The sequence below is a fragment of the Halichoeres trimaculatus genome, unplaced genomic scaffold, assembly GCF_033239565.1.
Source record: "Halichoeres trimaculatus isolate MK-OKI-2021-1 unplaced genomic scaffold, fHalTri1.1 fHalTri1_scaffold_1, whole genome shotgun sequence".
Classification (NCBI taxonomy): domain Eukaryota; kingdom Metazoa; phylum Chordata; class Actinopteri; order Labriformes; family Labridae; genus Halichoeres; species Halichoeres trimaculatus.
Genome location: NW_027437179.1, coordinates 18,800,877 through 18,826,997, shown reverse-complemented (window position 1 = coordinate 18,826,997; position 26,121 = coordinate 18,800,877). Strand labels below are relative to the sequence as shown.

The window sequence follows — 26,121 nt, the reverse complement described above, 5'->3', positions numbered from 1 at the left end:
CTTCATGTGTAAAATAACAATTTGGACAACAAACCCTGTGGACTTCTTACTGACTAAGTGCTGTATGGTTTTGGCTGAATAATACAGAGCAATAAGAGGGAAGTTAATTTCCAAGTTTTAAAGCATAATCAGGGAAACTGAATCCCCAAAAGACACTTTTTGAATTGAGAGCTGACATTTTCTTTCCAAAGGGCACCACCATCTCTTCCACAATCTCTCCATAAGTCCAAACTCTCCTCTCCACTCGCAGAAGAGGGATCATGATGCAAAGTTTAGTTAAACAAACAACTGAAGGGATGTTACTTTGAAAAAAATTTCATGGAGTGCTGCATGGGTTTTTGGAAAGGTTGAAAACCTGCTTGACAAAAATGTGTATCTCTCTGTTCAGAAAACCAACTGACCGTAACATAATTCTGAGAGCAGACAGTCTTCACCCTCCCTGACTTATTGATAACATCCTTTTTGGCCAATATCAGAGGGTGAAAATGATCTGTGATTCATCAGATGATTTTGAAAAAAAAAAAAAGCACTAGACCTGAGACAAAGATTTGAAAGGAGAATCTACTTAGAGAAGACTTTAGATACTGCTTACAACAAAGTCAAAGACCTCCTCAGAGAGCAGCTACTGGTTAAAAAACAAAGGCAACAATATCCATCTGATCAAGTCTACTTTGTGGCACAGTATAGCTGCAAAGCAAACTAAATCAGAAATTTGGATATATTGAAAAGTGACACATCTCTCCAGAGAAGCCTGTCCTTACACTCCCAACTATCAGCTTCAGACGAGCTCCTACTTTAAGTGATAAATTAGTGAGACGCTACCCCCCCACAACTAAAAAGACTTGGTTAGACTCCAAAACAGGTAATCATGAATGTGGAAATTGCAATCATTGTGAAAATATGTCAAGGATAAGTTTTTTCACAGATGTTACAACAGGTTAGAAGTTTGAGATTAAGTCTTTTATAAACTGCAATACTTGTTTTGTAACTTACAGACTTAGAAACATGTTGTCATGTTTTTATGATCCTGTAGCCCTGATGGAACAAAGGTTTTTTAATTAGTACCTCTGAGTGCCTCAGCTTTCCCTAAAGCTGAATAGAATAGAATAGAACTTTATTGTCATTGTAACAAGTACAATGAAATTGAAGTCACGGCAGCAATCAAGAAAACAAAAGTAAGAAAGTGTATAGAAAGTGCAAAAAGGTCCATAAGAAAATAGATGATGACAGCTTGTTCATCATCAGTTCAGCCAGCCTCCACCTCCACAGGGTCCAGGACTGAGCTTCTTCAGTCATACTCCATCTCTGTCTCCTGGATCCTGTCTGCTCACAGCAGGTGAAGCTCTTCTAATGTGGTGTTGGTGTCTGATGTTAGCTCCGTTAGCCATATCTGTGAATAGCATGATGCTACTCTGCCCTCTGGTATTCCCTCTGTTGCTGGGTTAGCATGGCTAGTTCATCCATCTTATTGAAGATAGATCTTCCCAATAACAATGGATAGATGGACAGGGATGTCTTTTCTGAGTTTGTGTACGTACAGTCTATTTTTTTGTGTACAAGTAAGGAATTTCTAGGTATGTGAAACCCACAAGTAGTCTATTAGATGGTTTTCAACCCTTTTGTAATGATTTCATATTTTTTTCTGTATGCCTCATATGCCTCATATAAAATAATCTCTGCAATCACATTTCAAAGAAAAAGTATCACCTTTCATTGAAACTTTGGAAACCTTTTTCTCTGCAGGAACAATCATTGCTGTTTCAAGGTAATTGCAAATGGCTCAAGTGCTCCTGTTGTTGATTTTCAAAGGCTCACTACATTGAAAAGGCTCTGTTTTTATATAAACCTCCATAAATCTACTGGGCTTCATTTCCATGAATATCTCACCTCTGAGGCACTTGAAAATCATCTTCAATGGCTCTGACATGGTGCTTGTCTCCCCTTTATAAACATATTGTTTAAATACAGAATGACTGGCTCTAGCTATGTTTTGCCCTCTCTATACAGTATGGTGTAGCTTTCTATACAGGCAGTTTTGAAAAGCCTTATTTCTTGATGTTTTCCTGCAGGAGTCCAGATGGATCTACCTGTTTTCTTTCCTGGCCGTGCCTGCAGTGCTGCAGCTATGTGTGCTGCCCTTCCTGCCAGAGAGTCCTCGCTATCTGCTGATGGAGAGGAGGGATGAAGCTGCAGCTGAAAAAGGTACCCCAGACACCAGTGGCTTCATATGACACATTTTTCATATTTAGGCTGTCACTGGTTACAAATGCTCAAAAATATTACTTTTTGTTGTTTTTGGTGAGGATCAGATTTTGTGTTATTTAAAAGGACCAGAGCTGTCATTTTTTTAATTTATCGATTTATTTACACACGACATTCAAAGATCAGGCAAATCAAGAAAATAAATATGTGAGAGTGAAAGAAAAACCTGTGAAAAGCCTAAATGAAAACCACAACCAGAAACATTACTGTTCTGATTTCTGTTGCTGCACTTCAAGGATTTAAGGGTATTTAAACATCTTTCTTTTGAGTTTCACAACCAGTATGGTCCTGTTGCTGTACAACCACTTCCATATTTGACCTCTGTCAAGGTTAAAGAGCAGTTTGAAAAAATCATCAAATAATTATTGACTGCAGCTGTCAATTTACAAAGATAAGCTTTTACATTTACAAGATTAAAGTCTTCAGAACTATAAATTTATATTTTAGCTCTGGCACCCTTACATTACCATCAGATGTTGGTGTTGATTCATTTTGTTTTAAAGGTTATTTGGTTTGGTTGACGTCAGTTCCTCCAGCATTCACTGGAAAGTTTTGAAGCTTGAGTTCAGTGATTTTGGAGAAGAGATATAATATGTATCCACGACAAAAATGAAGGATAACGATATCATCAAGATGTGCAGACCACGCAGAATAGAAATCACTATGTCCTTATTGTCAGAATGTTAAGACTGGACTGAGACATGACTCACAGAGGGGAGATGTATTTAACCCAATCTCACCTCCATCTGTAGGAAGACACCATGTTCCTGCTGCGTCAAACAGCTCAGCAAATTCATTTATCTACAATTGGAGTCTGTTTCATTGCACCCGACAGCTGAACTGACCGTGCGTGCCGGTGTGTATTTGTGTTTGATTGGTCACATGACTACACAGCACACATACTAAGTATCACAACTCCTGTCCTTGTAACAGTAACACACTGATACAGGGATGTACCTGCTTTATTTCAAATACTGCATACATTATTGAAATCTTCTTCATTGATATTTCAGAAGTCTTTGGAGCCTTGCATCATGTATTAATAATTCTTTTATTCAAAAATGCACAAATCAGTAAAGTTCAGATCAAATACTAATGATATGACATTCTGATTAATAATTAATGTGCACACAAATCACCAAACAGCTGAGACTGTGATGTGACTTTGGATTGTGATTAAACTTTGGTGGACTGACATCACAGAAGTGACTGTAGTTTAAACTGTTTTAATGTTTAAATGCAGTGACAGGAAGAAACAGCATGGGGTCAGTTACAACTTTTATCAGTTTTGTTGGATTGTTGTCAGACCTTTGATGGCTGCATAAATGATTTATGGATTGATATTCTCTAAAGATTCAGGGTTCTTAAGAGTTGACGTCAGAGTCGTGCAAAACTCAGCATGAGGTCTCAGCATGATGTTGGTCATCACTGAATTATTGAGTTTGTATATCTTAATGTTTGTTTGGCCTTTTCTTAAGATGTTTTATGCAATGGAACATCTTAAAATTCAGAATATGTAAAAAAGGCTGGACTGCTCATCATAAATGTGTTATTAAAGGAGCCATTGATGAATTTAAATGTTAGAATTGTAACACCAGTTTGTGAGCAATTAGAAAATATTTGTGAAATCGTATCAGGTGTCGCATACATGTAGAGTGAGAATGCGGCACTAATACTGACAGTGATTTAATGACAGAGCCAGGATATTACAGTGTGCCTTGAAAATGATTCATATTCAAAAGAAAGCAGGAAGTTGATTAAGAAAGGTCCCATATTGTTTTAATGTAGAGTACAAAGATATGCAGTGAAGTGTTACTAAAGGTACTTGTGTGTCAACTCTCACTGTCCAGTTTTAATAAAGAAGAGTGAGTTTCTCAAACTGCTTTTTGTGTGGAGCCCTGAAGAGACATGAAGGGTCAAATTTTGGGATCTTTGAGAAAATATTTCTAGTTAATGAGAGACTTTCTTCAGCTTCTGAGAAACCACTGAGTTCCTAATTGTATTCCTGGTTTCAGTTTCAGGTACACGAGGTAAATTCCCAGGCCAATGAATGATCAGTGTAGCATTGCTTTTACAAAATCAAGATTTCTTTTTGACAATAAATAAGTCAACAACCTTAATGTCACCAGCCCAAGTGGGGTGCTTAGCTGTATATTATGGCAGTGTAGACAGCATAGATTGTATCCACGGAGGCAGCTTCAGAGGAGCAGTGTTCAAGTCAAACTTTCATGGGCAGACTCCTGCTGGGGCTTTCACAGCACTTGCACATATATTATCTCCACTCTTGTGAGCAAAACAGTAGGTAATAATATTGGTTAAAGTCTTTTTCTTCTTTGAGTGGCTGTTGTTTGTGTCAGTGAAACTAATAGTTCTTTTATTCAGGTAAGTTTCGAATGCATGACTGTACCAAAACATTGAGGGATACTATGATGATGACTGGGTCGGTCCACTTACTGATCCCCCCCCCCCAAAAAAAAAAAAAAAAAATCAACTGGCCAGCTAGCAAGTAAAAGTTTTGCAAGCAGGAGAGCAATGACACTGGTTGTGTGCTCTGTCAGTTTCTGAGCATGCTCAAAGCAGGTTTTTCTTTTCATAGGCAACAATATTGCTAGCATGAGCAGAAGTATTCTGTGCAAGCTCTTGCAAAAGATTTTTTTTGCGCAGGAATATTTGACAACCATAATCTCATCTGCATCTGAGCCCTCCGATTTTTGCAGGAAAATGCCACCATGGTATAAAGCAAAGTTATTGCTGTGCACAGATGACTTGGAAAATTTCTCCTCTGTGTCGCTTGAGAGACCACGCAGGGTTTTATAATCTTTTGAGAAATCTTTGTGCAACTTTGAACGGTTATGTATCTGAACAGTTATTCTACTTTTTCATTTCACATGTGAGAGTCTATTGTGGGAACACAACCTTTGTGTGAAAGTGTAAAGTAGCAGGATTGTGCAGCTATAAGCCAAAGCAGTGCCCTGCCAGATAAAGATGTATTGCACTGAGGTAAAAGCCAGGCTGGTCCTCTTTTTTTGTGAAACAACTCTGCAATTTTTCCTGCAGGAGGCCTATTTATCAACACCTTGCTGAGCTGCTGTTGTGGTTTCTTTTTTTTTAGAAAAATAAGTGGTTTGTGTGTTTTCAAAGGTGTTTTAAAGGTTCTTGGAGAGATTTTGAAATTTGACCTAACGACTTATTTCTCATTACAAGCCCAGGAAAAAGAAACCTTTACAGTTTGTGTTGAGTATTAGACTGGGTATGATGCTCATTGTTTTCAGGCTTGTTGTCTTGTTGATAGCTTTTAGATAGCTTTACATGATTTAAGGCCAGAAGTTCTGTAGTTATATCAGATTGCTGTATAAGCAGCGCCCCAGCACTTTGGGAGCCTGACTGAGTTTGAACCCCTCTAGCATTACATTTTTAACTTGTTATATGAGAAGCAACAGTTATCAAAATACGAGTTGCACCAATGGTTAAGGCTCTCAAATAAAATAGAATTTAAAATGGCTGACAGAATCAATTGTTGTTGGAAGCAGATTTGTGTAAATGAAATAAAACTGCATTGTATATTTGCAAGTCAGTTATAATTTTGCTTTTCTGTCGTGATAAGAAGGAAAAACATTTCCCAATTCCTGTTGGGTTTTAGTTCTATCAAATGCCAAAGTAGAGACTGATGAAGGTCTACAATCCAAAACTAAACCGTTTAATGTTCAAAAAGCAGCAGGCAGGGAAGGCAGGTAGCTGGCTGGCCAGAAAAATAATCATCAAGGTGACGCAGGAAACACAGGCAAAGTTACTGTCAAAACAGCGAGGCACACCAGAGCACAAGGAAGCACAGGTAAGAACAAGGAAACTTCCAGAGTACAAAAATACCTGGCCAAAAGCAGCTCAATCATTCACAGGAATAAACACTGAGGCCACGCATAGCCGGGTATCTGGAAAACCTAATATATTTTTATACATTTAGGCTTGTCATTCACACGAAACCACAGATTTATGTCACTAAAAACAATGTTATCTTTTTTTCCCCCACTTTATTTATGGCTTTTCAAGTATAATCACACAGAAGCGACACACCAACAAAAAAAGACCAGAGAACAAAAAAGAGGCAAATCAACAAACAAAAGAGAAAAACAAACAAACAAAAAAAACAGCTAACATCAACAAATAAGAGGAAGTATACAGAGATATAAATAGGCACGTCAGTCCTTACATTAACACCAGAGTCCGAAAGAGGACCATACAGTTATAGATTGAGTCCATGTGACCATGATCAAAAGAGGTCAGGGAGAGTTGAAGTATCAAAGTATGACTGTTCAAAGCACCACATATAAAATATAATGCAAGGGGAAACAGTTCAGTGCGGTTGGTCCTGAGGTTGCCGCCTATCCTTCTAGATATTGTCAATAAAGGGGCCCTAAATGCCCAGGAACCTTTGTTGAGTGCCCAACAGAGTGTGCTGGATTTTCTACAGGAAACCATGCCATTCAACCATGTTTTGTAGCATGGAGGAGAAGACGATTTCCACTGTCTCAGGATAACCCGTTTTGCTACAACCATACCAAACATAAGGGCTTGTTGAATTGGTAAGAGAATAATTTGAGCATCCCAGTATTATAAGAAGACTATCAGGAATCAACTGCATAGCATATAAGTAACTGTAGAGATGAAAGATGTTATCCCCAAAATTTTTGAGTTCAGGGCAGGACCAGAAAAGGTGCCCCAAAGTCCCATCAGCAGATCTACATTTATTACAGGTAGGAAAATTCCTACTTGGAAAAGTGTAGCAGGTGAACGACTTTGCATTGAATGAGTTGAAGTCTAGCATAGATCCAACAGAGTTTGATCCGAGCCAGTCCCTGTTTCCATAGAGTAGCTGAGATAAAATCACCCCATCCGATACCCAAGCGTCTTTAATATACAGAGAAGGGGTTGTCAAGTTAAAAAGAATAACAAGTTTAGAGGTCAGTTTTTCTGAAAACTCCAGCCAAAGTGAAGATTTTAGAAAACACTACATGCATGGTTTTGTGTAGATGCCCAGAAACAAAGGTTTTGGTTTTCAAACGTAATGGCCAGCATGGGTTTTACCTCTGAAAAAACAAAACAAAACTGCCAAATATGGATTTGGCATGCTTTGAATTGCATTGATCAGTTTATTTTCCTAGTGCGTCTGGACAAAGTATTTTTAAAAATGACATTGCCGCATCAAAGTCAAGTCATTATGGTGCCACTTTTAACAGAATGATTGTGGTACACTTTATCTGCATAATGAGAAGGTTGGAGGATAAATAATTCAATGAATCCCTGAAATTACATTCTTTTGAAAACTAATTTCAACTTTGTGCAGAGCCATTAATTTGCAAACTTCTGTGTCAGAGTCTGCTATTCAAGGATCTTTTGTTCTTCCTGCAGTCAAGCACTTCAGTTTAGTGTCTCGTTTGCCATCCCTCACTGTTTGTAGCCACTCTCAACAAATAATCCCAACCTTGAGTCTGCTCGACTAATTTGAAATTTTCTCCCTTAATGACACAAAAGAAAATGAGAAAGCAGTAACCTAATAAATCAAACATGTTTACATCCACACACATTTGTACTCAGTTCAAAGTCAAGCTGCGTTCAGACTCTATTTTTCTCCTAAGTGGCTGATACGTTCTTGTAATAGTTGGTGGGAGAACTTTTCACTTGAGTCATATTTTGAGTGTAAGACAATTAGAGTCGGAGTGAACAACTCCTTGAGAAAGAGATGAGTTGTTGTCAAAAGGTTATTTGGCCAAGTCTCCTCTCACACCCTCCCTGCCGTTGCTGCTAGCCAACGTTTTGCTGGCATGAGTCGCATCAGCGTTGTGGATCCCTGTTGATGGCTTCAGTTACAGCGCTGAGGTTTGGGATTTGTTGTCAGCACACATAAATTATAAGGGGAGGGGGGCCTTGTAGTGTCACAGTATCATCACACAGTGTCAGACAGGGACAGCATGTTCTCTGGCACCTCATCCCCCTTTTTGTCATGCTGTATATCTGCAGTGGTCCCGCTCGCCATTCAAAGGTTACAGAGGGCAAAGATGACAGTTTTATCATTTAAAGGCTGTCAGCGTAACTGGCAAACTGCACAATCCTTCGGGATTACTCTGACTCTGGTCTTTTGTAAGCCTTTGCAGATCTAAACTTTATTTTTTTTTCATTCACAAACATGAGTCATGATGACTTATCATGCTCTGCATTTTTGTTTTTATTTTTTTTTTTACCTTTTTTTTCCACACTGCTTATTTTATTCTATTTTGTTTTGTTTCTGTCAGACTGGCTGAAGGCAGGAAGTAAAGGTCAGAGGACTTTGGCTGCGAGGGGATGTGGGATTGAATTTAGGGATTGCATCACAACTTTTTGAGCTTTTGGCTGCAATACAAGTTTAAATATCTCACATTTACAACCTGGGAATGCACTTTTGACATTTTCTGCCATATCAGTAAAAAAAAAATCAAAGAAGCAATTTTTCTTTCACAAAACAGAATGAACACTTTCAAAGAGTCACTTTTTACATATGAAACACTGGCCAGGGGGAAATTTCATTCATTTTTACTGACAATTTCCATACAAAGACCAAAGCCAATGAGTTTTTTTTTTTTGCGTGTATATGGGCAGCCTGGTTTGTCTTTTTTTCTTTGAATCACAGCGCTCAATGCCCCAAAAAGCAGTCAATACAAGCTCTTAACTTGATCTAGAAAATAAGATACATTAATTTAATTTACAAGTTAAACTTCTTTAAGGAAACTAAAACAACTGTTATAACAGTTTAGTTTTAGCTAAGTGATGCTGTTGGTATCTTTAGCCTGCTGTGTATTTAGTTTCTGATTTTATCCAGTACAAACAGAACTCTGTGCTGAGAAAAGAGGCTCCTAATTTATTGTTCAGCACACCGGTTAGAAAACAATAAGCGACTTTGACATTTAGACAAGCCAATGCCTCACACTCTAAACCCAGAGCTGCTCACATCACTGCAGAAAAAATACTCTGCAGTTTTCACTGTTTTATGAATGACGTGCCATCGTTGAAAAAGAACATCTGTGGGGCAGAAAGTGTTAAAATTTAGAGCAATTAAGGATTTACGTATTGTTAACCCCTCTCTGATCCTGTAGAATGTGTAATGGTCCACTGTGGTTAGAGTCTTGGTCACATCTAAAAACCTTTATGGCACTGAGTTTTTATAATGTGCCCACAGGACTTTGAGCTGAGCTGGGCGTTGACTTACAGAGCTAACAGAGCAGAGAAACCAATATGTTTCCACCAAAGAACTTCTTCTTTTTTTTGTTCATCAGTATAACTCAATTTGTCTATCCTAACAGTCTCTCTGACTGTACAAACAAATCAGTGCAGAAAGTTTTTTAATGAAGAAATGTACCAGCTGTTGTTCTGTCTGAACTGCTGGAGGATCACCTGTGGCGAGCTGTGGTTGTCTGTGCTGATATTCATAAAACCATCTCACTCCAGAGACAATGCCAGAGTGTAAGAGTGGATCAGCAGCAGAAGTAAGTGAACTGGGAGCATAAGTTTCTAATGATTTTAATGATGCTGAGAAAACCGCACCTAGTGTCTTTGTCAGAGAGGAAGTGCTCTTGTACCTTGGGAAGTGACAGTAATGGCTCATTCTGGGCTAACTAACAAATACTCAAACTAGAGGACTAATGGTCAGTCAAACAAGTGTACAAGTTTAAGAAAATCAAATTCAGAAATATTTAACTACTGCAAGAAACTGCTCACTAACTTCCTGAACTCCTTGCACTTTAACAACCTGTGCGAACAGCCCAATACAACAGTTGATGAACTATACAGTTAAAAGTCAAAGTTCACTCAAAGTTCCCCTGATGGTGCACACAGCCCAGACCTCTGGTCTATATCAGTGCCCCAGTGATGCACACTGTTTTACACAGTTTGAACAATTTTAAGCCTTTGTGCCTAAATGTGTGGTGATTTGGACTCAGATCAACAAATAACAGGACTAACTTCTACTACTACTATGACCACATCAAGATGTTTTCATAAAAAAAATTATAAAAACTAAATAAATAGAGGAAAAGAGGATGTGTGAATAAAGGTTTAATTTTTCCTTCTTTATTATCTTACCTGAGAAAATTTAATCAGACTGATTCAGAGCTCTGAAAAGCTTGTGTATCAAATATGATACAATTGAATTGGCAGGACGTTTGGTCCTTTAGAGGGACCTTGTTGAGCCACATTAATCTTCTCTCTGCCTTGTGGCTCTTTGAGTGCTATCAGGTCACATGGGTGACATGAAGTGGAGCCAGCCATCTGCCTGAAGGGAAAATAAAATGGGTTGCCTCCATGGGGACACTGCCTCTCATCACATACCACCACCACCATGTATGTCAGAGTCATGTCTTCTTTACTAGCTCAACGGCATGTTTCTCATTCAAAATAGTTTTGGCAGTCACACTCAAAAACTGTGTAACTTCATAGCAGCACATATAATCTGTTGCTTTAAATTTTCTCTTAGTAATTTAAATAGAAAAATATCAAGCTGCTGCGCTGACACACAAATACAGAAATCTGTGACGCATGATGTTTATCCCTCTTCTTGAAAGGAGAACACACTCAACAAGTAATCTCCATAAATGACATCTAACTTTAAATCTCAGAACACTTCCCGAGCCCTTTTCACACATGTACCTCTGACGCTAACTGCATTTATAATAACTTGGGTACCCAGGTGTGTGCCTCATCAAGATGTGACATTATTATGCGCACAGAGGAGCTTGGTTATTCCTGTCCCTGTGAACATAATGAACTCTTACTTCCTGGTGACTGAGAGCACCATGGCTTATTACTCTGTTAAATGCCAACATCTCATTGTGGACATTATAACTTTTAACTCAAAACTCTTAATGTTCAGCTCTCCTCCCATTAAATGAAGCATGTGGAGACAGTGATTATGCATTCATCAAGATGTGAAAAACACAGGTCAGATCACAATGCAGCAAGAAAAAGCATTAAAAACAAACGACGGGGAGTAATTTATAGGTTGGTCTTTAAACCCATGAATAGTTTATATGTGCTCAAGTTGGTTGCTTGCAGAAGCACAGTACAAAGTGTGCATCCCATGGAGTCCTTTATTCTCTGTTTCTGTTAGGCAACTGTCAGAAACTGGGGAGAGAGGTGCCACAGTCTGCTGTTTCCTTCTGGAGTTCTCCTCCCAGCAAAAACAGATTTTTTATAACTGAGATCAAAGCTTTTTCTGTTTTTTTGAAATCCGGATATGGATGTTTACATGCACAAGTAAAGAACACCCAAAGTCTGATCAGCAAAGGGGTACTCATGTCCATGTACACTCAGACATTTCTTTCCAATACATTTAGCACTTTTCACACATTTACAAATATACCTCACAGCCAGGGATTATCATTCTTTGACAACCTTTGATACTCCTGATTTAGGTAAGGAGAGGTGGCTGAGCAGCACATTCAGGGGGAGAAGCCGTGTTGTGGAATGATGGCTATAACGTGTTATATTGCTTCATCATGTAGAGGGACATTTCTACATCCATCATAACAGAAAAATGTCAAAAGAGGTGATAAGAATATAAAGTAACAGAACTTGCTGAGGTGAACACCATAATCACTCGCCCACTTATTTGGAGTGAATGTGCTAGAAAGTTACTTGCTCTATCAGCTCACTCTGACTTCTTGCAGACTTTTATATGAGAAAGATCAGCTTGAGTTTCGGTGAGATGTAGATGTAAATAAACCCCCGCACAAAACTCACAGTCTTCATGTCAGACAGATGCTTCTTCGTATGCGCTCTGTGTGAAATAATCAGACGTGGTTTTAGTTTTGCAGATGTGTGATCACACGCCATACTACCCTTCCGCATCTTCAACATGTTGAAGGCATGTTGATGTGGTCTTTATCCCACATCCACCTGAATGTTTCGTGGGCTTAAGCATTTGCATTTGCAACTTGATGTAACAAAGTATAAAAGAAAGTTACAGAAGACCTCATCTGGTCCATTATTAATTTTTAGTCTAAAGGGAAAACAAAATGTGCCATGTGATTCATAAATTATAAAATAAAGAGTGTATAACTGTGTGTTTATTCTCACCAAAAGAGGCAAAAGCAGCAAGCATGCCCGAGAAAGCGGCCAACGGAACAAAATATTTTAGCCGCTTTAGCCGCTTGTCACGTGACTGATGTCAAAGTAAAATCCCACTTGTGATTTAAAGGAGCCGCACAGCGGACTTCTTCACAGCGGCAGCTGCTTGCTGTTGTATAACTTCAGTTTAAAGCATAGCTTGAACAAAATGTAAAATCAGCATCTATCAGTCATGAACGGAGCAAGTGAAAACCAGGTCACCGGCGTCCGTTCAGATCCTGTCACACAGTCCGCTACGAAGCCATCCACGGAAGGATCCAGAAGCATCTAGTGGGGAGACTTTTTGATATTAAAAGTAACCCGCGCCCCACGGCATAAACCTCAGATCGTTGCTAAAAAAAGTTAGTATGGAGCCCTGGTGTCATCTCATTCAGATGAAGCAAGAAATGCTTGCATGCTAGGCTAGGCTACGTCTTTACCACAGACTACACTTCACTTCGCTATTTTCTGCTATTACTGCACATTTTTTTTAATTCACCAGAACAACGTACCACCTCCACAACGCGATTCCAGGCAACATTTTTTTTAACCAAAGGCGGACATTAAAAAGAAAAGGATGAGCCTTAACACAATATATGAGCTTTTTGGTATCCATGATGGAACTAGGAACCAAAGTTACGTGCGTTGTTCTTTGGGGCCTGCTCGGTCGAAGGACATCTCTACTCTGATTGGTTGCCACCGTTTGCTGCTGAACTGTGTCATAGCTTATTGCCATAAAGTTGACCGAGGCGCAACTTCTCATCTGGTGCCGCTTTTGACGCTTTAGCTGCTCAGGAAGCTTTGGCTGCTCAGGACGCCGGGCTCTCATTGAAATGGATTAACATCCGGCGTGCTTGCTGCTTTTGCCTCTTTTGGTGTGAACCCATAGTAAGGGTTAACTGTATAACCTGGTGTTGAGATGACTATCCCCCCCTAAAGGTTACATTTAATAAAAAATATAAACATTACACCTGGCCACTGTGGACTCGTGATACAATAGAGCAGGGATCTCAAACTCGTGCCATGGAGGGCCAGGAGGCTGCAGGTTTTCTTTCCAACCACAAACTCCACCAGCTGATTTCACTAATTACCTCACCTTCAAGCAGAGAGCAAGAACTAATCAGGGACTAAGCCTGCTTTTTGAGTCTGCAATCCCAATATGACCCCATGCTGACAAGAGGCTTTATTACTATGCATCAGGAACAGAAGGGTGACGTCATGAAGGCTTCATTCATATGGGCTCAGGTTGTACTCCACAGAACATGAAGTCTACCCTTCCCAGGGGACTCTTACTCTCTGCAGGCTGAAGTGAATGTATCACCTTTCTTTCTCCTCTCAGCACAAAGAGCTGCAATAGCTCACTTTTTCCTTTACCTCAATAATTTTGGCCTGACATTCTCCAGCTGCTTGTCACTTTATGGCTCTGTGAGCTTCTTCTACAGCCTGTTAACTCCCATTCCCATTTCTCTCTTTCATATCATTAGTATCAGTTGTGTCACATTTTATCATCATTTTATCCCTCCTCTGACAGAGAGGGCTGATTTTTGCGATAGAAGCGGATTGTAGCAAGAGGATTGAAAATTGCATCAGTTTACGGCTGATTGCATTGCATTTAGTATATGTCATGTTTTGTGAATGAACAGTTTACCCCTAAGGCATATTTTAAATGGAGAACAAGGCAGGAGCAGAGTATAGCCTGAGGGTTTGCAGCAAATCTCTTTGACCACACCAGAAAGTTCCCTCTATGGTAAAAATGATATTTCATACACTCTCTGTTCTTATCTACATTCATAGTGTGTTGACAAGAAGCCTTGAAATGTGTGAAGAGACTCATTAACATATCACAAGCATGTTCTTATATTCAAATACTCTTCAAATATATGTATATTTTTCAGGAAGTTACTTTGTGTTGCATGATGTACTTTTCAATGGACACATGGTTAGTTGTAATTAATTGCTTATTTAAAACAAAACTTTCAAAAATAATAGAATACTACCATTACTTAGATAATACTGTATGTCATTATATAGTTTCTTACCTGTACCGTTCTGTTGGAACAGCACGACTGACAAGATATGCTAGCAAAGGTCCACTAGTGTGGTTGTCTGGCAGTCATCTTTGACTCATAAAAAACTGATTAGCAGTTACAATGACTGACCACTAAATGAACCTCAAAGGACTGGGACAGCAGAGATGTGACTCTAGAGGCTGATCTGCAGTTCCACCATAGAGACCATTGTATTTAGGAGAGCATGACTTTTAAATTGCTGTCAACTGCAGTGACCCCTATACACCACAGGGTTAAATATCTCACACACTATGTACTTCTATTTGCTCTACTGAACTTTTTTATACTTATTAACACATCTGTCATCCAGCATAGATTATATTTAACAGTATGTGGTGATCAAGGTCACCAAACCTTCAGTCCAGTTAAGTCTGGATCCCTCAGTGTTTCAGTTCATGTACCAAGTCTCTATAATAAATATAAATATTTGCCATGAGGAGGACTTCTGTTTCAACTATTAACTGCTCAAACATCTACTGACTGTGTACAATTAATGGATGTGTAAAAACACAGAACATAAACACAGAAATATCTACAGCCCACCTGCAAAATATCAGAGCAGAGATGTCAAAGTTTCATTTTTTCTTGTCTTGTCCTTTATCCTTGCATATAAAAGTAAATAGATAACATAGTCTTTCTGTCAGCATTCTGCCAGTGACTGCTGCTGTTGTTGTAACATGAATGGGGAAGCAGGTTGAAAAACCCACCAGACATTTTTCAAAATAGCAAGATAGTATGATCAACACCAAAATATTATGATGATAATTTAGTCTATATCATTACAGAAGCCTGAGTTTACCTGGGTCCCAGGTTAAACATAACTGAAACAGCACTCAAAACTGAGACAGCAGGACTTGAATGTCAGGGAGTCACAAGTCCTGAAAATCAGGGCCCAAGATGGTCTTGAGTTAGAGTATTAAAATACTGCTACTGGTCTAGATCCTATTGATTTCGTTATGAGATGCTGTTATAATTAAGAGAACATTACGTTTAGAGAAACATGAGTAGGAACTATAAATCTGTAACCTTTGTAAAATGTACTCTTTAATCACATTTAAAGTAAACACCATGTTTTTTTAAAAAAGAATTGACCTTTAACCTTCTTTAAACATGCAAATGTTTTTTTAGACTGGGTAAAAATGTTTTTTTTTTTTTTTTTTTTTTTTTTTTTTTTTTTTTTAATAAAAATGCAGGTTCTTTAACTCAAATGTCAATCTCATGTTGACAAAAAAGAAAATAAAATCAGACATCACAACCTTTTGTTTTAAGTACACAGGTCTTAATCTGTCTCTATATTTTGGTAACAGATGTAGTTTTTTTTTTGTTTTAATATTAACTTTGAAGACCTCATACATCTTAAAACGCATCTCGAAAACAAACAAAGAAAGGTTTCTGATATTAAAACTTTAGCCACTAATACCTGTGGTGTCCACGGTATTCTTTTGTTTTAAACCTTTGTGTAAATCTCTCCGACTGTTACTATAGACGCCTGTGGTTGCTGGTTAAAAATGAGGGGATGTCCAGATGATGCGCTTCAAAAGTAAAGAATGAGGTTTATTAGACATTTGGATTTTAACTGGTCAAAGAAAAGAAACATTTCTAACCCAGACTGTGCAAGCCTGCGAGGTCTAACAGACTGTGTGCCTCAGTCAGCCACACCACTAGGCTGCAGCACATTCCTCCTAAGCTCCCCACCTGCAGAGATCACAGTCATTAAGTGTATCCACCACACACAGCTTATTAAAATTATAATATAATGCAATAGATAAATATACATGTAAACTAAGGAATTGGCTCCTACAAGACTAATCATCTTTTTTACAGTTAAAGTTTTAAAACAAATAAAAATGTAAAGAAGAAAGTGAATGTGGTTCTCTGTGAAAAAGTCCAGATCTAAAACATTCAAGAAGTTAAAGAAATTTCAAAACAGAATTTTTACTTGTCTTAAATTCATCAAAGTATGTATTTGGCATATTAAGACAGCTGTTATTTGTATTTTCTATTTTTTTTACATTAAAGTGGGAAACCTTTTTTTTAAACTTTGTAAAGGGAACATCAAGTGTAGCATTTTCTGTGCTCATGAGGTTTAAAACTTTCTCCCTGATGTATTTAAAGACACAAATCAAAGTGTTCTTTTCATATCTACTCCAATTCATACCCTTTGGGTTTTCAGACTGCATTACCCATGAAGAGTCACTTTAACCAGCCTACAAGGCTAAATGGAAAAGGAAAAATAATCATTTTGTAAAGAGAGGTCTTAATCTGCTCTGGAATAAATCCCCAACTTTGATCTCAGCATGTTTGTTGCTTTTTTTGAGGCTATTTTCACTGATTTGTGAGAAGGTATTTTCTAACACTGTGTGTGTGTGTGTGTGTGTGTGTGTGTGTGTGTGTGTGTGTGTGTGTGTGTGTGTGTGTGTGTGTGTGTGTGTGTGTGTGTGTGTGTGTGCGTGTGTGTGTGTGTATGTGACAGCCTTTCAGAGGTTTTTGGGGAAGAAAGATGTGTCCCAGGAGCTGGAAGAGGTCCATGCGGAGGCTCGAACACAAGACAACCTTCATGCTGCGTCTGTGTTGCAGCTGCTGAGGAGTCCTGCTGTTCGCTGGCAGCTCATCACCATCATCGTCACCATGGCCTGTTATCAGCTCTGTGGCCTCAATGCTGTGAGGAAAAGCTCTTATGTTATACACACATTGCCACATAATTCTCATGCCCTTATAGGGATTTTTGGATTATTGATCAAAAATACTATTTCTTTTGACCCTAACGAGATTATATATTCTTTATTATACGTTCTCCCCAGTGCTCTGTCACAGATTTAAATAAGACTTAAATCCGTAGAGCAAAGTTAAATGGTGGTGATCCTGATGAGCTGGCAGGGCGAGCAGGGATGGATCCTTGACTCATGTTATGTTCTGGATGGCTACGCCAGACTTCAACTCAAATCCTTAATCATTAGTTTGGGACATGTTTCAAAAGCCTTAGTTTATTTCTTGTTGTTTCACTGTGTCACAGATCAAGGATTTTGAAAGTAAATTTTGGCTTTTTTTCTAATTCATTGTAAAAACTGTGATTAAACACTTCACCCAGTTTTCAACACTTTTCATACGTAGGAGTCAAAACTTTTACACTGAATATGGATTTTACCAAATTTAAACACTTTAGGAATTATTTCATTCCTTCACATCAAATAATCTGTGACACCTAGCTGTTACTCTGCACTTTAACTAAAAAATGTACTCTTAAAATAATATAAATTAGGGACTGCCGCTCCTGCCTTGTTACATCCAGGCTGTGAACTTTTTCTTCTATTTGTCAGCCCTTAAACATTTCCCACAAAATCTTTCATTATTTCAAGCTTTCAATTTTGTTGATTTTTCTTATAAAGACTGTTTTGCTTTCTTAACTGTTTCCACGTCTTCACCCTTTTCCCATCTACACTGGACTCTGTTCTGTGTTTGGTCGTCTACATCGCAAACATTCATGATTTAAAAATGAGATTATCAGCACCAAAAACAGTTGTTTCTAATGGATGTTCCTGAGTATCTGTGGTCAGGACTTTTTTTTCTCCAGCGAGAACAAGAAGCCTTCTATGACACGTAGACCGAAAAAAATCCCTGTGACGACACTACACCAGCCTGGAAAGTTTAGAAGAAGGAGAATCTGTTCTTCTTCTTAAAGAAAACAGTTTCTTTGTTGTATTTTGTAGACACTGGAGCTGAAAGTGCAAAAAAGAAAAAAGAACAGAGTAGTAGAAGGTTAAACAAAAGAGATACAGAGCACAGGCTAAAACACAGGTTAAGCTGTATGTGCAGCAACAGCAGCGGCCTGGTGTCTGATATTTAAAGTAACATAAATTTGTATTTTTTCCCCTTAAGATCTGTTAGCATGAGTAGAAATAATGAGATGCTTGTATTATGTCAAGCAGTAACACTAAAAACTTGAAAAAGAGTAGGAGCTCTTGTGCCTGCAGCTAATCGTCATCTGTAAGGAAAGCTGTAGAGAAGTCACAGTGAGTCACCGTGAGTCACTCCAGCCTCTGATTGGACAAACCTGGTTTGCAGTGCACTCTGCAAAAAGTAATGACTCCTCTTCCCCCAACTGGACTGAGGTGAACTTTCCTGCAGCTTGTAAAACATACAATAGGAAAGTTAAAAAAACGCTGTAATTAACTCAGATGCCCTTCTTTCCGTGAAAGGAGAAATGATTTTTTGACAGGAACTCTGATTAGTGGGAGAAATGATTTTGGTGACCTTTTAAAGACTGATTATGTTTTTAAATGAGGGTTTTTATTAAGAAGGTGAAGTTTCTCTTCTGTTTTAAGCATATTCATTAAATCTCAAACAGCAGTATTGTCATTTAAACTGATTTCATTTAAGTATTAACATAAAAACACTCGTTTGTCTGACATGTTAGTCAGTATGCAGCATATAAAAATAATTCTTCATTATGTCCTTTGGTAGATAGTCAGGATAACTTATCAGTCAGATAAAATCATTATCACTTTTCTTTTCCTGTTTCATATACAGAGTTAAGTTGATTGCCTTTATATTTTAATTAAAAAAAATTGATATGAACGTGAGACAGTTTGATTTCAGTCGCTGTGAAGTCTTTATTAAGAGTGCATTTCTCCTCACTGCACTCGCCCTCAGGCTAAATGTAAAGTAACTCCTGTTGATACTTAAGCCTGAGGATGACTCAGTGATGCCACAGAGGCTGTCTGTGCTGCAGTGAAACTAAAGCTCTGATGCTGAGGTGACAGCTGCGACAGCGTCACCCATACTAGTGCTTCGGTCTGTGTCACGACTAACAACTTCTAAACTTTGGTCTTATATTTTGTGTTGTGTTTTTTCAATATTCATTGTTTGACCTGTCAGAAAGAGGCACTGCTGTGTGAATAATGCAGGTCAGAGGTTATAGTGAATGTGGAAAAAATACTGAACAGTGTTGCATTTAAGCCCCAGGGCTTCTGTTTTGATACATGAAGTTAAACTCAGCGTAATAAACCACAGTGGGAAAAACTGTTATTAAAATGCTAACTGTGCTAACTAATTACCTTATTATGAAACTGCTGAATAAATATGAAAACTATTAGAATAAATAACTACTTAAACTAACTAAAACAATAAAAACAGAAAGGATAAATGAAAAATGATAATAAAGCAGCCATTGCAGCTGTTAAATCTTTACAATGTGTTTAACCTCTTGAAGAATTAAATGCACCTTCGACTGCTCTGCGAGACAAATTACATTCCTGTACCCTCTTGCCACTTGCATATGTTTAAATCATGTTTAAATTATGCATACACCTAGCCCCTGCCTGAGCATCCTTGCCTCACAGCAAATAAAATCCAATTCACAAACACCATCTCTAATAGCTTCAGAGAATTTATGAGCATCTACCGAGAGCCGGCTTTAGCAAAGCAAACTAAGCTGCAAAACTTTCAGGGCATGTTTGCTCTGGAATATCACAAGGGCAGTTTTCTTGGTGATTGATGGAGCAAGGCAGATTGGGATGACAAGCAGTGTTACTCTGGGATATCATCACTCCCTGCGAGTTCTCCTTTTAAAGGCGGTGTTGGAAATACAACTGACATGAAATTAACAAATGATTTGATTTCCTGAAATTGTTTTAACAAGTGGAAGCAAGAAACATGACGCTCATCTCTGAAAGCAATAATTAAACATTTTTGTTTCTCTCATAGATCTGGTACTACACCAGCGGGATCCTCAGAGAAGCAGGTTTTGCTGAAAATATCATCCCCTACATCACTTTGAGCACCGGGGCCATCGAGACTTTAGCTGCCATCGTCTCTGTGAGTATTAGAGCCAAACTGTGATCCTTCATCATTCGTTACATGTTTGTGACATATGAATAAGCTAATGTCATAAAACACTCTGATCTCTTGTTTAGTTCATTTGAGTGTTTAGCCTTTGTTACAATTGAGACATGTTGATACCAGAGGGACAGAAATCTTCACCAGTTAATCAATCACTTAGTTGTAGAGTCTATGGGTGCGTCTCAAAGCTCCAATGTTCCATCCTCTTTTCCTCCACTTGCGTCGTTTACTTGCGTCCCTCCCACCAGAGATGCGTGGGAGAGACGTGAGGAAATGGAGACAGGAGACAGGAATGGAGGAGATTTGTTTTTAGAGCAATGGGACATCCTCTCCTCTAGAGCGTCACATTAAGCTGTTTGTGTGTCTGCACATGTGCACTGTAATAACTTTAATCAAACATAGACAGTAACAGAGCTTTGTCTGTTTAACAAGCACATTACCATGAAAAAAACCTGCCCTCTGTTTATTCTGTGTGCCGTTTTGAAACACATGGATCACTTTACGGGCACAATGCCTCATTATTCGATTATTTGATTATTTATCCTTTATCTAGAGTGCATCTGATCGTGAACTCTGAAACGTGTTAACTTAATTAACCTAGTTTATTGTGTCTTAGGAAGATATCATTTATTAGATTTCATCTGTTATACTGACTTGATGATGATTGCGTTCAGTATTTTGTGCTTTAATGTCACAACAAACACTTTATTACCAGATTTATTACCCAATTCTGAACGATCCTCAGTAACAGTTTCAGCTCGACTTTTCTCTCTCATTAAACTCTGATGTGCTTGTGAAGTTTCATGTAGAAAGTCTGAGCCGTTGCAGCATCCAGTCAGAGAGTGATGCCCTATATGGAGGCATGCCTGTCAGTGAAAAAGACTTCTGCAAAGCCAGCTCTTATGTTTCCTCTGAGCACAATAATCGCTTTGGGAAGGTCTTCAGAACTTCCAGTGCCGTGGAGGAGAGAGCAGAGAAGAGGCTTCAGATTATTGCTTTTTCTTCTGATATGAAGATTTTGTGAGTTTATTTAGTTTCCTATAGAGGTTCTGAGAAGCCAAATAATTTGAGTTGGGGGTGCATGTGCTCAGTTTGGTTTGTTTTTCTTTTTTCTGTGTTTTACAGCTCAGTTTAAAGCAAGTATGTAGCTCTGATTATCTGCATGCAAAACGCAAGTCGAAGGAAGGATACAATGGGAAGGTGTGTGTTGTTTACATGATGAGTGGAGAAGAGAGTTATAGGGTCAAGGTGTACCTGTAACGTTTTGTTCTGCTGTCTGAGGGCACTTCAGATTCAGTGTGAGCTCCAACGACCACGGTAAGAAAGTGGAGGTAAAACCACGACTGATTGTTGCCACATTAAAGATTTTGTTGCTCCATTTAGTGACTTTTCAGAGCCCTTTGGAGAGTTTTTTAAAGACAACAATAGTTGTGACTTTTTTGAAGTTTGGAGTCTAATGTTGAAGCATGTTCTGATCACGCCAATGGGCAATGTGTGCTGTCTTGAGCCCCTCCTCTATCCAAAACACAGAGACAGTCTGTGCAACATACTTATGATGTTGTTTTTTACCTGTTTTCTATCTCCCCCATGTTATTTCTCCCTCCTACAGAGTCCATTACAATATCATACAAACGGATTATTCTGCAAATTAGGCAGCAGCATTGTTTAGTAACTTTTAGTGACTTCTGGGACAGACAATAGTGACTTTCCTTATGCCAGGCGGACACTGTGCGATTTCACCACGATTTTGCCGTTGCAGACCACGCTGCGTCATCGTGGAAACATCGTAGCGTCGGGATGTGCAGTCGGGAGGTCGTAAGCCGTACAGTGTGAGAACACTCATGAGGAAGAATTAATTGCTGCTACATTCTAACGATAATGTTAGATAATGTATCACTCAGCTTTAATGATGTTTTAAATAGTAAACAGCCTCATTTTTTCAGGTTTTTCATGATTATGAGATAAATGATTAAAAATGATCAGTTGATAGTGGATTATGAGGGTATATGGTAAAAATAAAGGTTTTAAAAACAACAACACTGTACACTGAACTGAACCGAAAACCGTGAATACAAAACCGTGATAAGAACCGACCCGTGGGTTTTGTGAATCGTTCCATCCCAAGAAGATAAGTCAGTTTCCCCACCATTAAATGATTGTGAATGCTCCTGTTAACAGGTGATGATTAAGACTGAAATATCAGTGTTAAAAGTATGAGTGTGAGCACTGTAGTGTAATAGTTTAGTGTGGAAAACTGTATATTTTTCCTGAGATAGCAGAACTCTTCCTCTTTCCAATATCTTTAGTGATCAGTATTTGAGCTGTATTTCCACAGATATTTTTGACCACGAGGGACTTTAAGGCTCAAACACAGCTGCTCATGTAGAAATATGATGGTAACATGCTGTAAGTGTGTTTCGTATGTTTTTTTTTTTTTAAGTTTTTAATGTTTGTGAATGTGCAAACATCACATCCTTATTTCAGAATCAGAAACAAACCCTTACTCTGGTGTCGAGGAACACGGTTCTGTTGCTGCATAACTCAAAGAAAACAGTATACTGAGTCATATATACACCAAAACACAGTGACTGATGGTAGCTGACTACCTGCAAAGGTGGGACCTCAGCTGCATGAGGTATCAGACAAACAAGGGCAGAAGCAGCAACAAGAGCGTCTTACTTAAGAGTCAAAACTTTTCAGCTACTAGGCGTCACAGCCGGCTGAAAGATGCCTCATCATCTGAAAGTTTTCTCTCCACTTGGAATCTATGAACTACATGATGACAACCATGTCTCACCACATCTTCACACGTTGCTCCCTGCTGTCCTTTGCGCCATATCTGATGTGTTGGCAGTCAATGATGCAAAGTCAGCAATAAGCAGTACTCCCAGGTTTATCTGTGTGCATGTTAATGTGAAAAACAACCAAAATAACTTGGATACTCAAGTGCATGCTATCAAAGTCAATGATTTCTGTACACATAATAAGTCAGTGGTAGAAACATAATGGAAAAATAAACGAGTCCACTTTTATGACAGCCTCTTAACATCCCACACAGAGCAGCATCGCATCCTCCAAATGAGTTTAATATTCTTCACTTTATCTACCACCAACACATCATTTGTTTTCAGCCCACTGCTGTGAATAACTTGTGTTGCTGTGGGATGGAGTGCTGTGAGACTATGTGGTCATTAAATGTAGTTTTGACAGTTGTTTGGGAGGGTGGTAGTCAGTAGTTTGGTGTCTTCAGTGTAAGTCTTGTTAGCTGCTGCTGTAAGAATGCTGACCTGCTGACAGCATATAGTTACTGATTCAGAGCACACTGAATTTGATCCGTTATCCACCCCATCAAAACTGCATGGACTGGATACTGTGTGGTGCTCACCTCCACTCTTCAGCAGACTTTTTTGCCGTGAAGATGAGGACAGAAGATAAAACAATGTGAATGTTTGTTTCTTGTGTCAGTTCTGATGTCTAAAGAGGAAAAATAAAGGAAGGAAAATAAAAGATTTCTGGAGGCCACATACAGGAGCTTGTCCAAGCTCTTTTATACTAGGGTGGCACTGACTGATACAGGAGTATGCTTCTTTTTTAAGTGTACATGAAAAAAGCCTTTTTTGAATCACTTCAACCCCTGACAGAGGAAACAACCAATCACAGGGTAGTAATTCAAGATAACACTGGGTGTGGCCTGTGACACTTTGGAGGGGATCCATGACACCCTTCTGGACATGCCCCTGGCTACAGCAAAACAAAAAGGCATAAGGCATCTAAAAGCCCCAAAAGCGACATGTCAGGTCAAACTATTTTTCCTGTAAATTGTTCAGTGTTAATATGTTGGTGCCTTTCTCAAAGCTTTTTGCAGGAACTAGCTGATAAAGGTTACGTGAGCACACAAAGTCAAATGACTATGTTTTTCTTTTAAAATGATGCACAGAGCTAAGTGTTGAATTAAAGTTCCAGGAAGCAAAGGACAGCACAGTCTATTGATGCATCTCTGCGGGTATCCACCACCTACTTCCTCTGTGAAACACTAGTCTGACCTTTGGTTTTTGCCAGTCAAAGCTCATCATTTTTTATTCATTTATTCTTTTTTTTTTACAACATATTAGCAATGCCTGTTGTCAATTAGGCTGAATTGTTATTGGAAATGTGAAAAGGCTTTTTAAAGTGAAACTGTTATGGCAAGCTGATGTGTCACTGGTGGTCTTAGTTCTGATTTTTGTGAAAAAAAAAGAACCTTCACATCCATCATTATGAAAACTTGACTTTAACAATACAACAGATAACTTGTTACATCACTTCCACTTTAAGGTGAACCTACCTACCCATTAATGTGAAACAGTTGGCTACAAATTATTATTGTAGGCTTCTTAATATTTCATCTATTTAAAAAGAGATTGGCAAAAAGAAGTTATTTAAGGGCATTCATAATACAAAATGCACTCTGCTCGCTCAGCATTCAGTAACTGTAGCAAAATTGTTATTTACCAAAGTTCACTTTATGGATTTGAGCTGTGATGATGATCTTTAACAACCCTCAGCACAGGAGTGTCAAAGCTCGTCTTTGATGCGCTGCTTGAAGTGGACCCTCCTGAGGAGCTTAAATGGCATGTGACTTTCTTGAAACCCTGGCATTTAGCCTTCAGGTATTAGATAGCTTTTCAGACAGACAAGTATCTTCCCATCACCTCCAAAGCCATCTTCTTAACCGCTAAACCTGTCTTGTGCATGTTGCTGATTAAAACAGATTAAGGCTGTTTTCAAAAAGTAAGAAAAGCAAACTCAAAACAGAGACACAGATCAATTAAATGTTTTATTTACCTCTGGTATAGTAAAGAGAAAGCTTGATTGGTACATTATTCTTCTCTTTATTACCTCCACCAAGGAGGTTATGTTTTTAGGAGAGTTTCTCTGTGAACAACATAACTGAAAAAGTAACAAACAGATCATGATGAAATTTTCAGGAAATGTTCACATGGGAGAAGGAAGAAGCTATTAAATTTTGGAGGTGATCCGGATCACTGTCTAGATTCAGGACTTTTTTAAAGGATTCTTTATCATTGTGAGATAGAGCCGTTTTCACCATATGTGTTTATAACTCCACCGTAAATGGTTGGATCTCTTTGCAAAATAAAACAAGACAAAGTCATCATAATTTCTGACAGATGTAAAAGTACGATCCAGATCCTGGCAATATTCTGGATTCTAAGATCCAGAATATGAAATATGAACTGGGTCATTATAATTTTCAACACTGTCAGGCAACAATTATCATACAAACCTGCAACTAACACCAAATTGTAGCAGACAGTCTGCTGAAAGGGAGTATAACATTAAAGTAGGACCAAAGTGTTGAGTGACAATCACAACAAGCTTGGCGGAGGTCTGCGCTCTCTGAGTGCTTTTCTAGTTTTCCCAAGTAACGGCACATTTCTACATTGTATTGTATTATTGCCATATTGTAGGGAAGATCATGCCTAACAGTTGTTTGTGAAAGTGTCTCAACTACTGCCAGCAAAAGGAAAATATACACAAGACAGATTTTCACCTGAGAGAGAGAGCAGAGTATTTGACATCTGTCTTTATGAAAGAAACCTTGAGGATGTCAGAAACACGTTTTTATATTTCAGACACTGAGCAGACACCTATTCTATAAGCCTTGCACTCTCAATCAGGGACATTGTGACATCCACTGAAAGAATAAATTTGATTTACGGGTTCAGGAACTTCAAATATTAATGAGATTTAAATCCCCGCCTGAACTTGGCATTGAATTGTTGCTCATTTCATTTAGATTGCAAACATTACAAAGATGATG

At 38.5% G+C, this 26,121-nt stretch overlaps 1 protein-coding gene across 2 annotated transcripts in view; it reads left to right on the top strand.

Moving 5' to 3' along the window:
• The window catches only part of slc2a9l2 (solute carrier family 2 member 9, like 2), a 143,227-nt gene that overhangs the window by 42,171 nt on the left and 74,935 nt on the right, over positions 1-26,121 (top strand). For both annotated transcript variants that reach the window (XM_074681039.1, XM_074681048.1), the window contains 3 exons: positions 2,070-2,202; positions 16,936-17,123; positions 20,166-20,276. In XM_074681039.1, the coding sequence (XP_074537140.1) occupies positions 2,070-2,202; positions 16,936-17,123; positions 20,166-20,276 (432 nt within the window). The remainder of the gene's footprint in view (positions 1-2,069; positions 2,203-16,935; positions 17,124-20,165; positions 20,277-26,121) is intronic.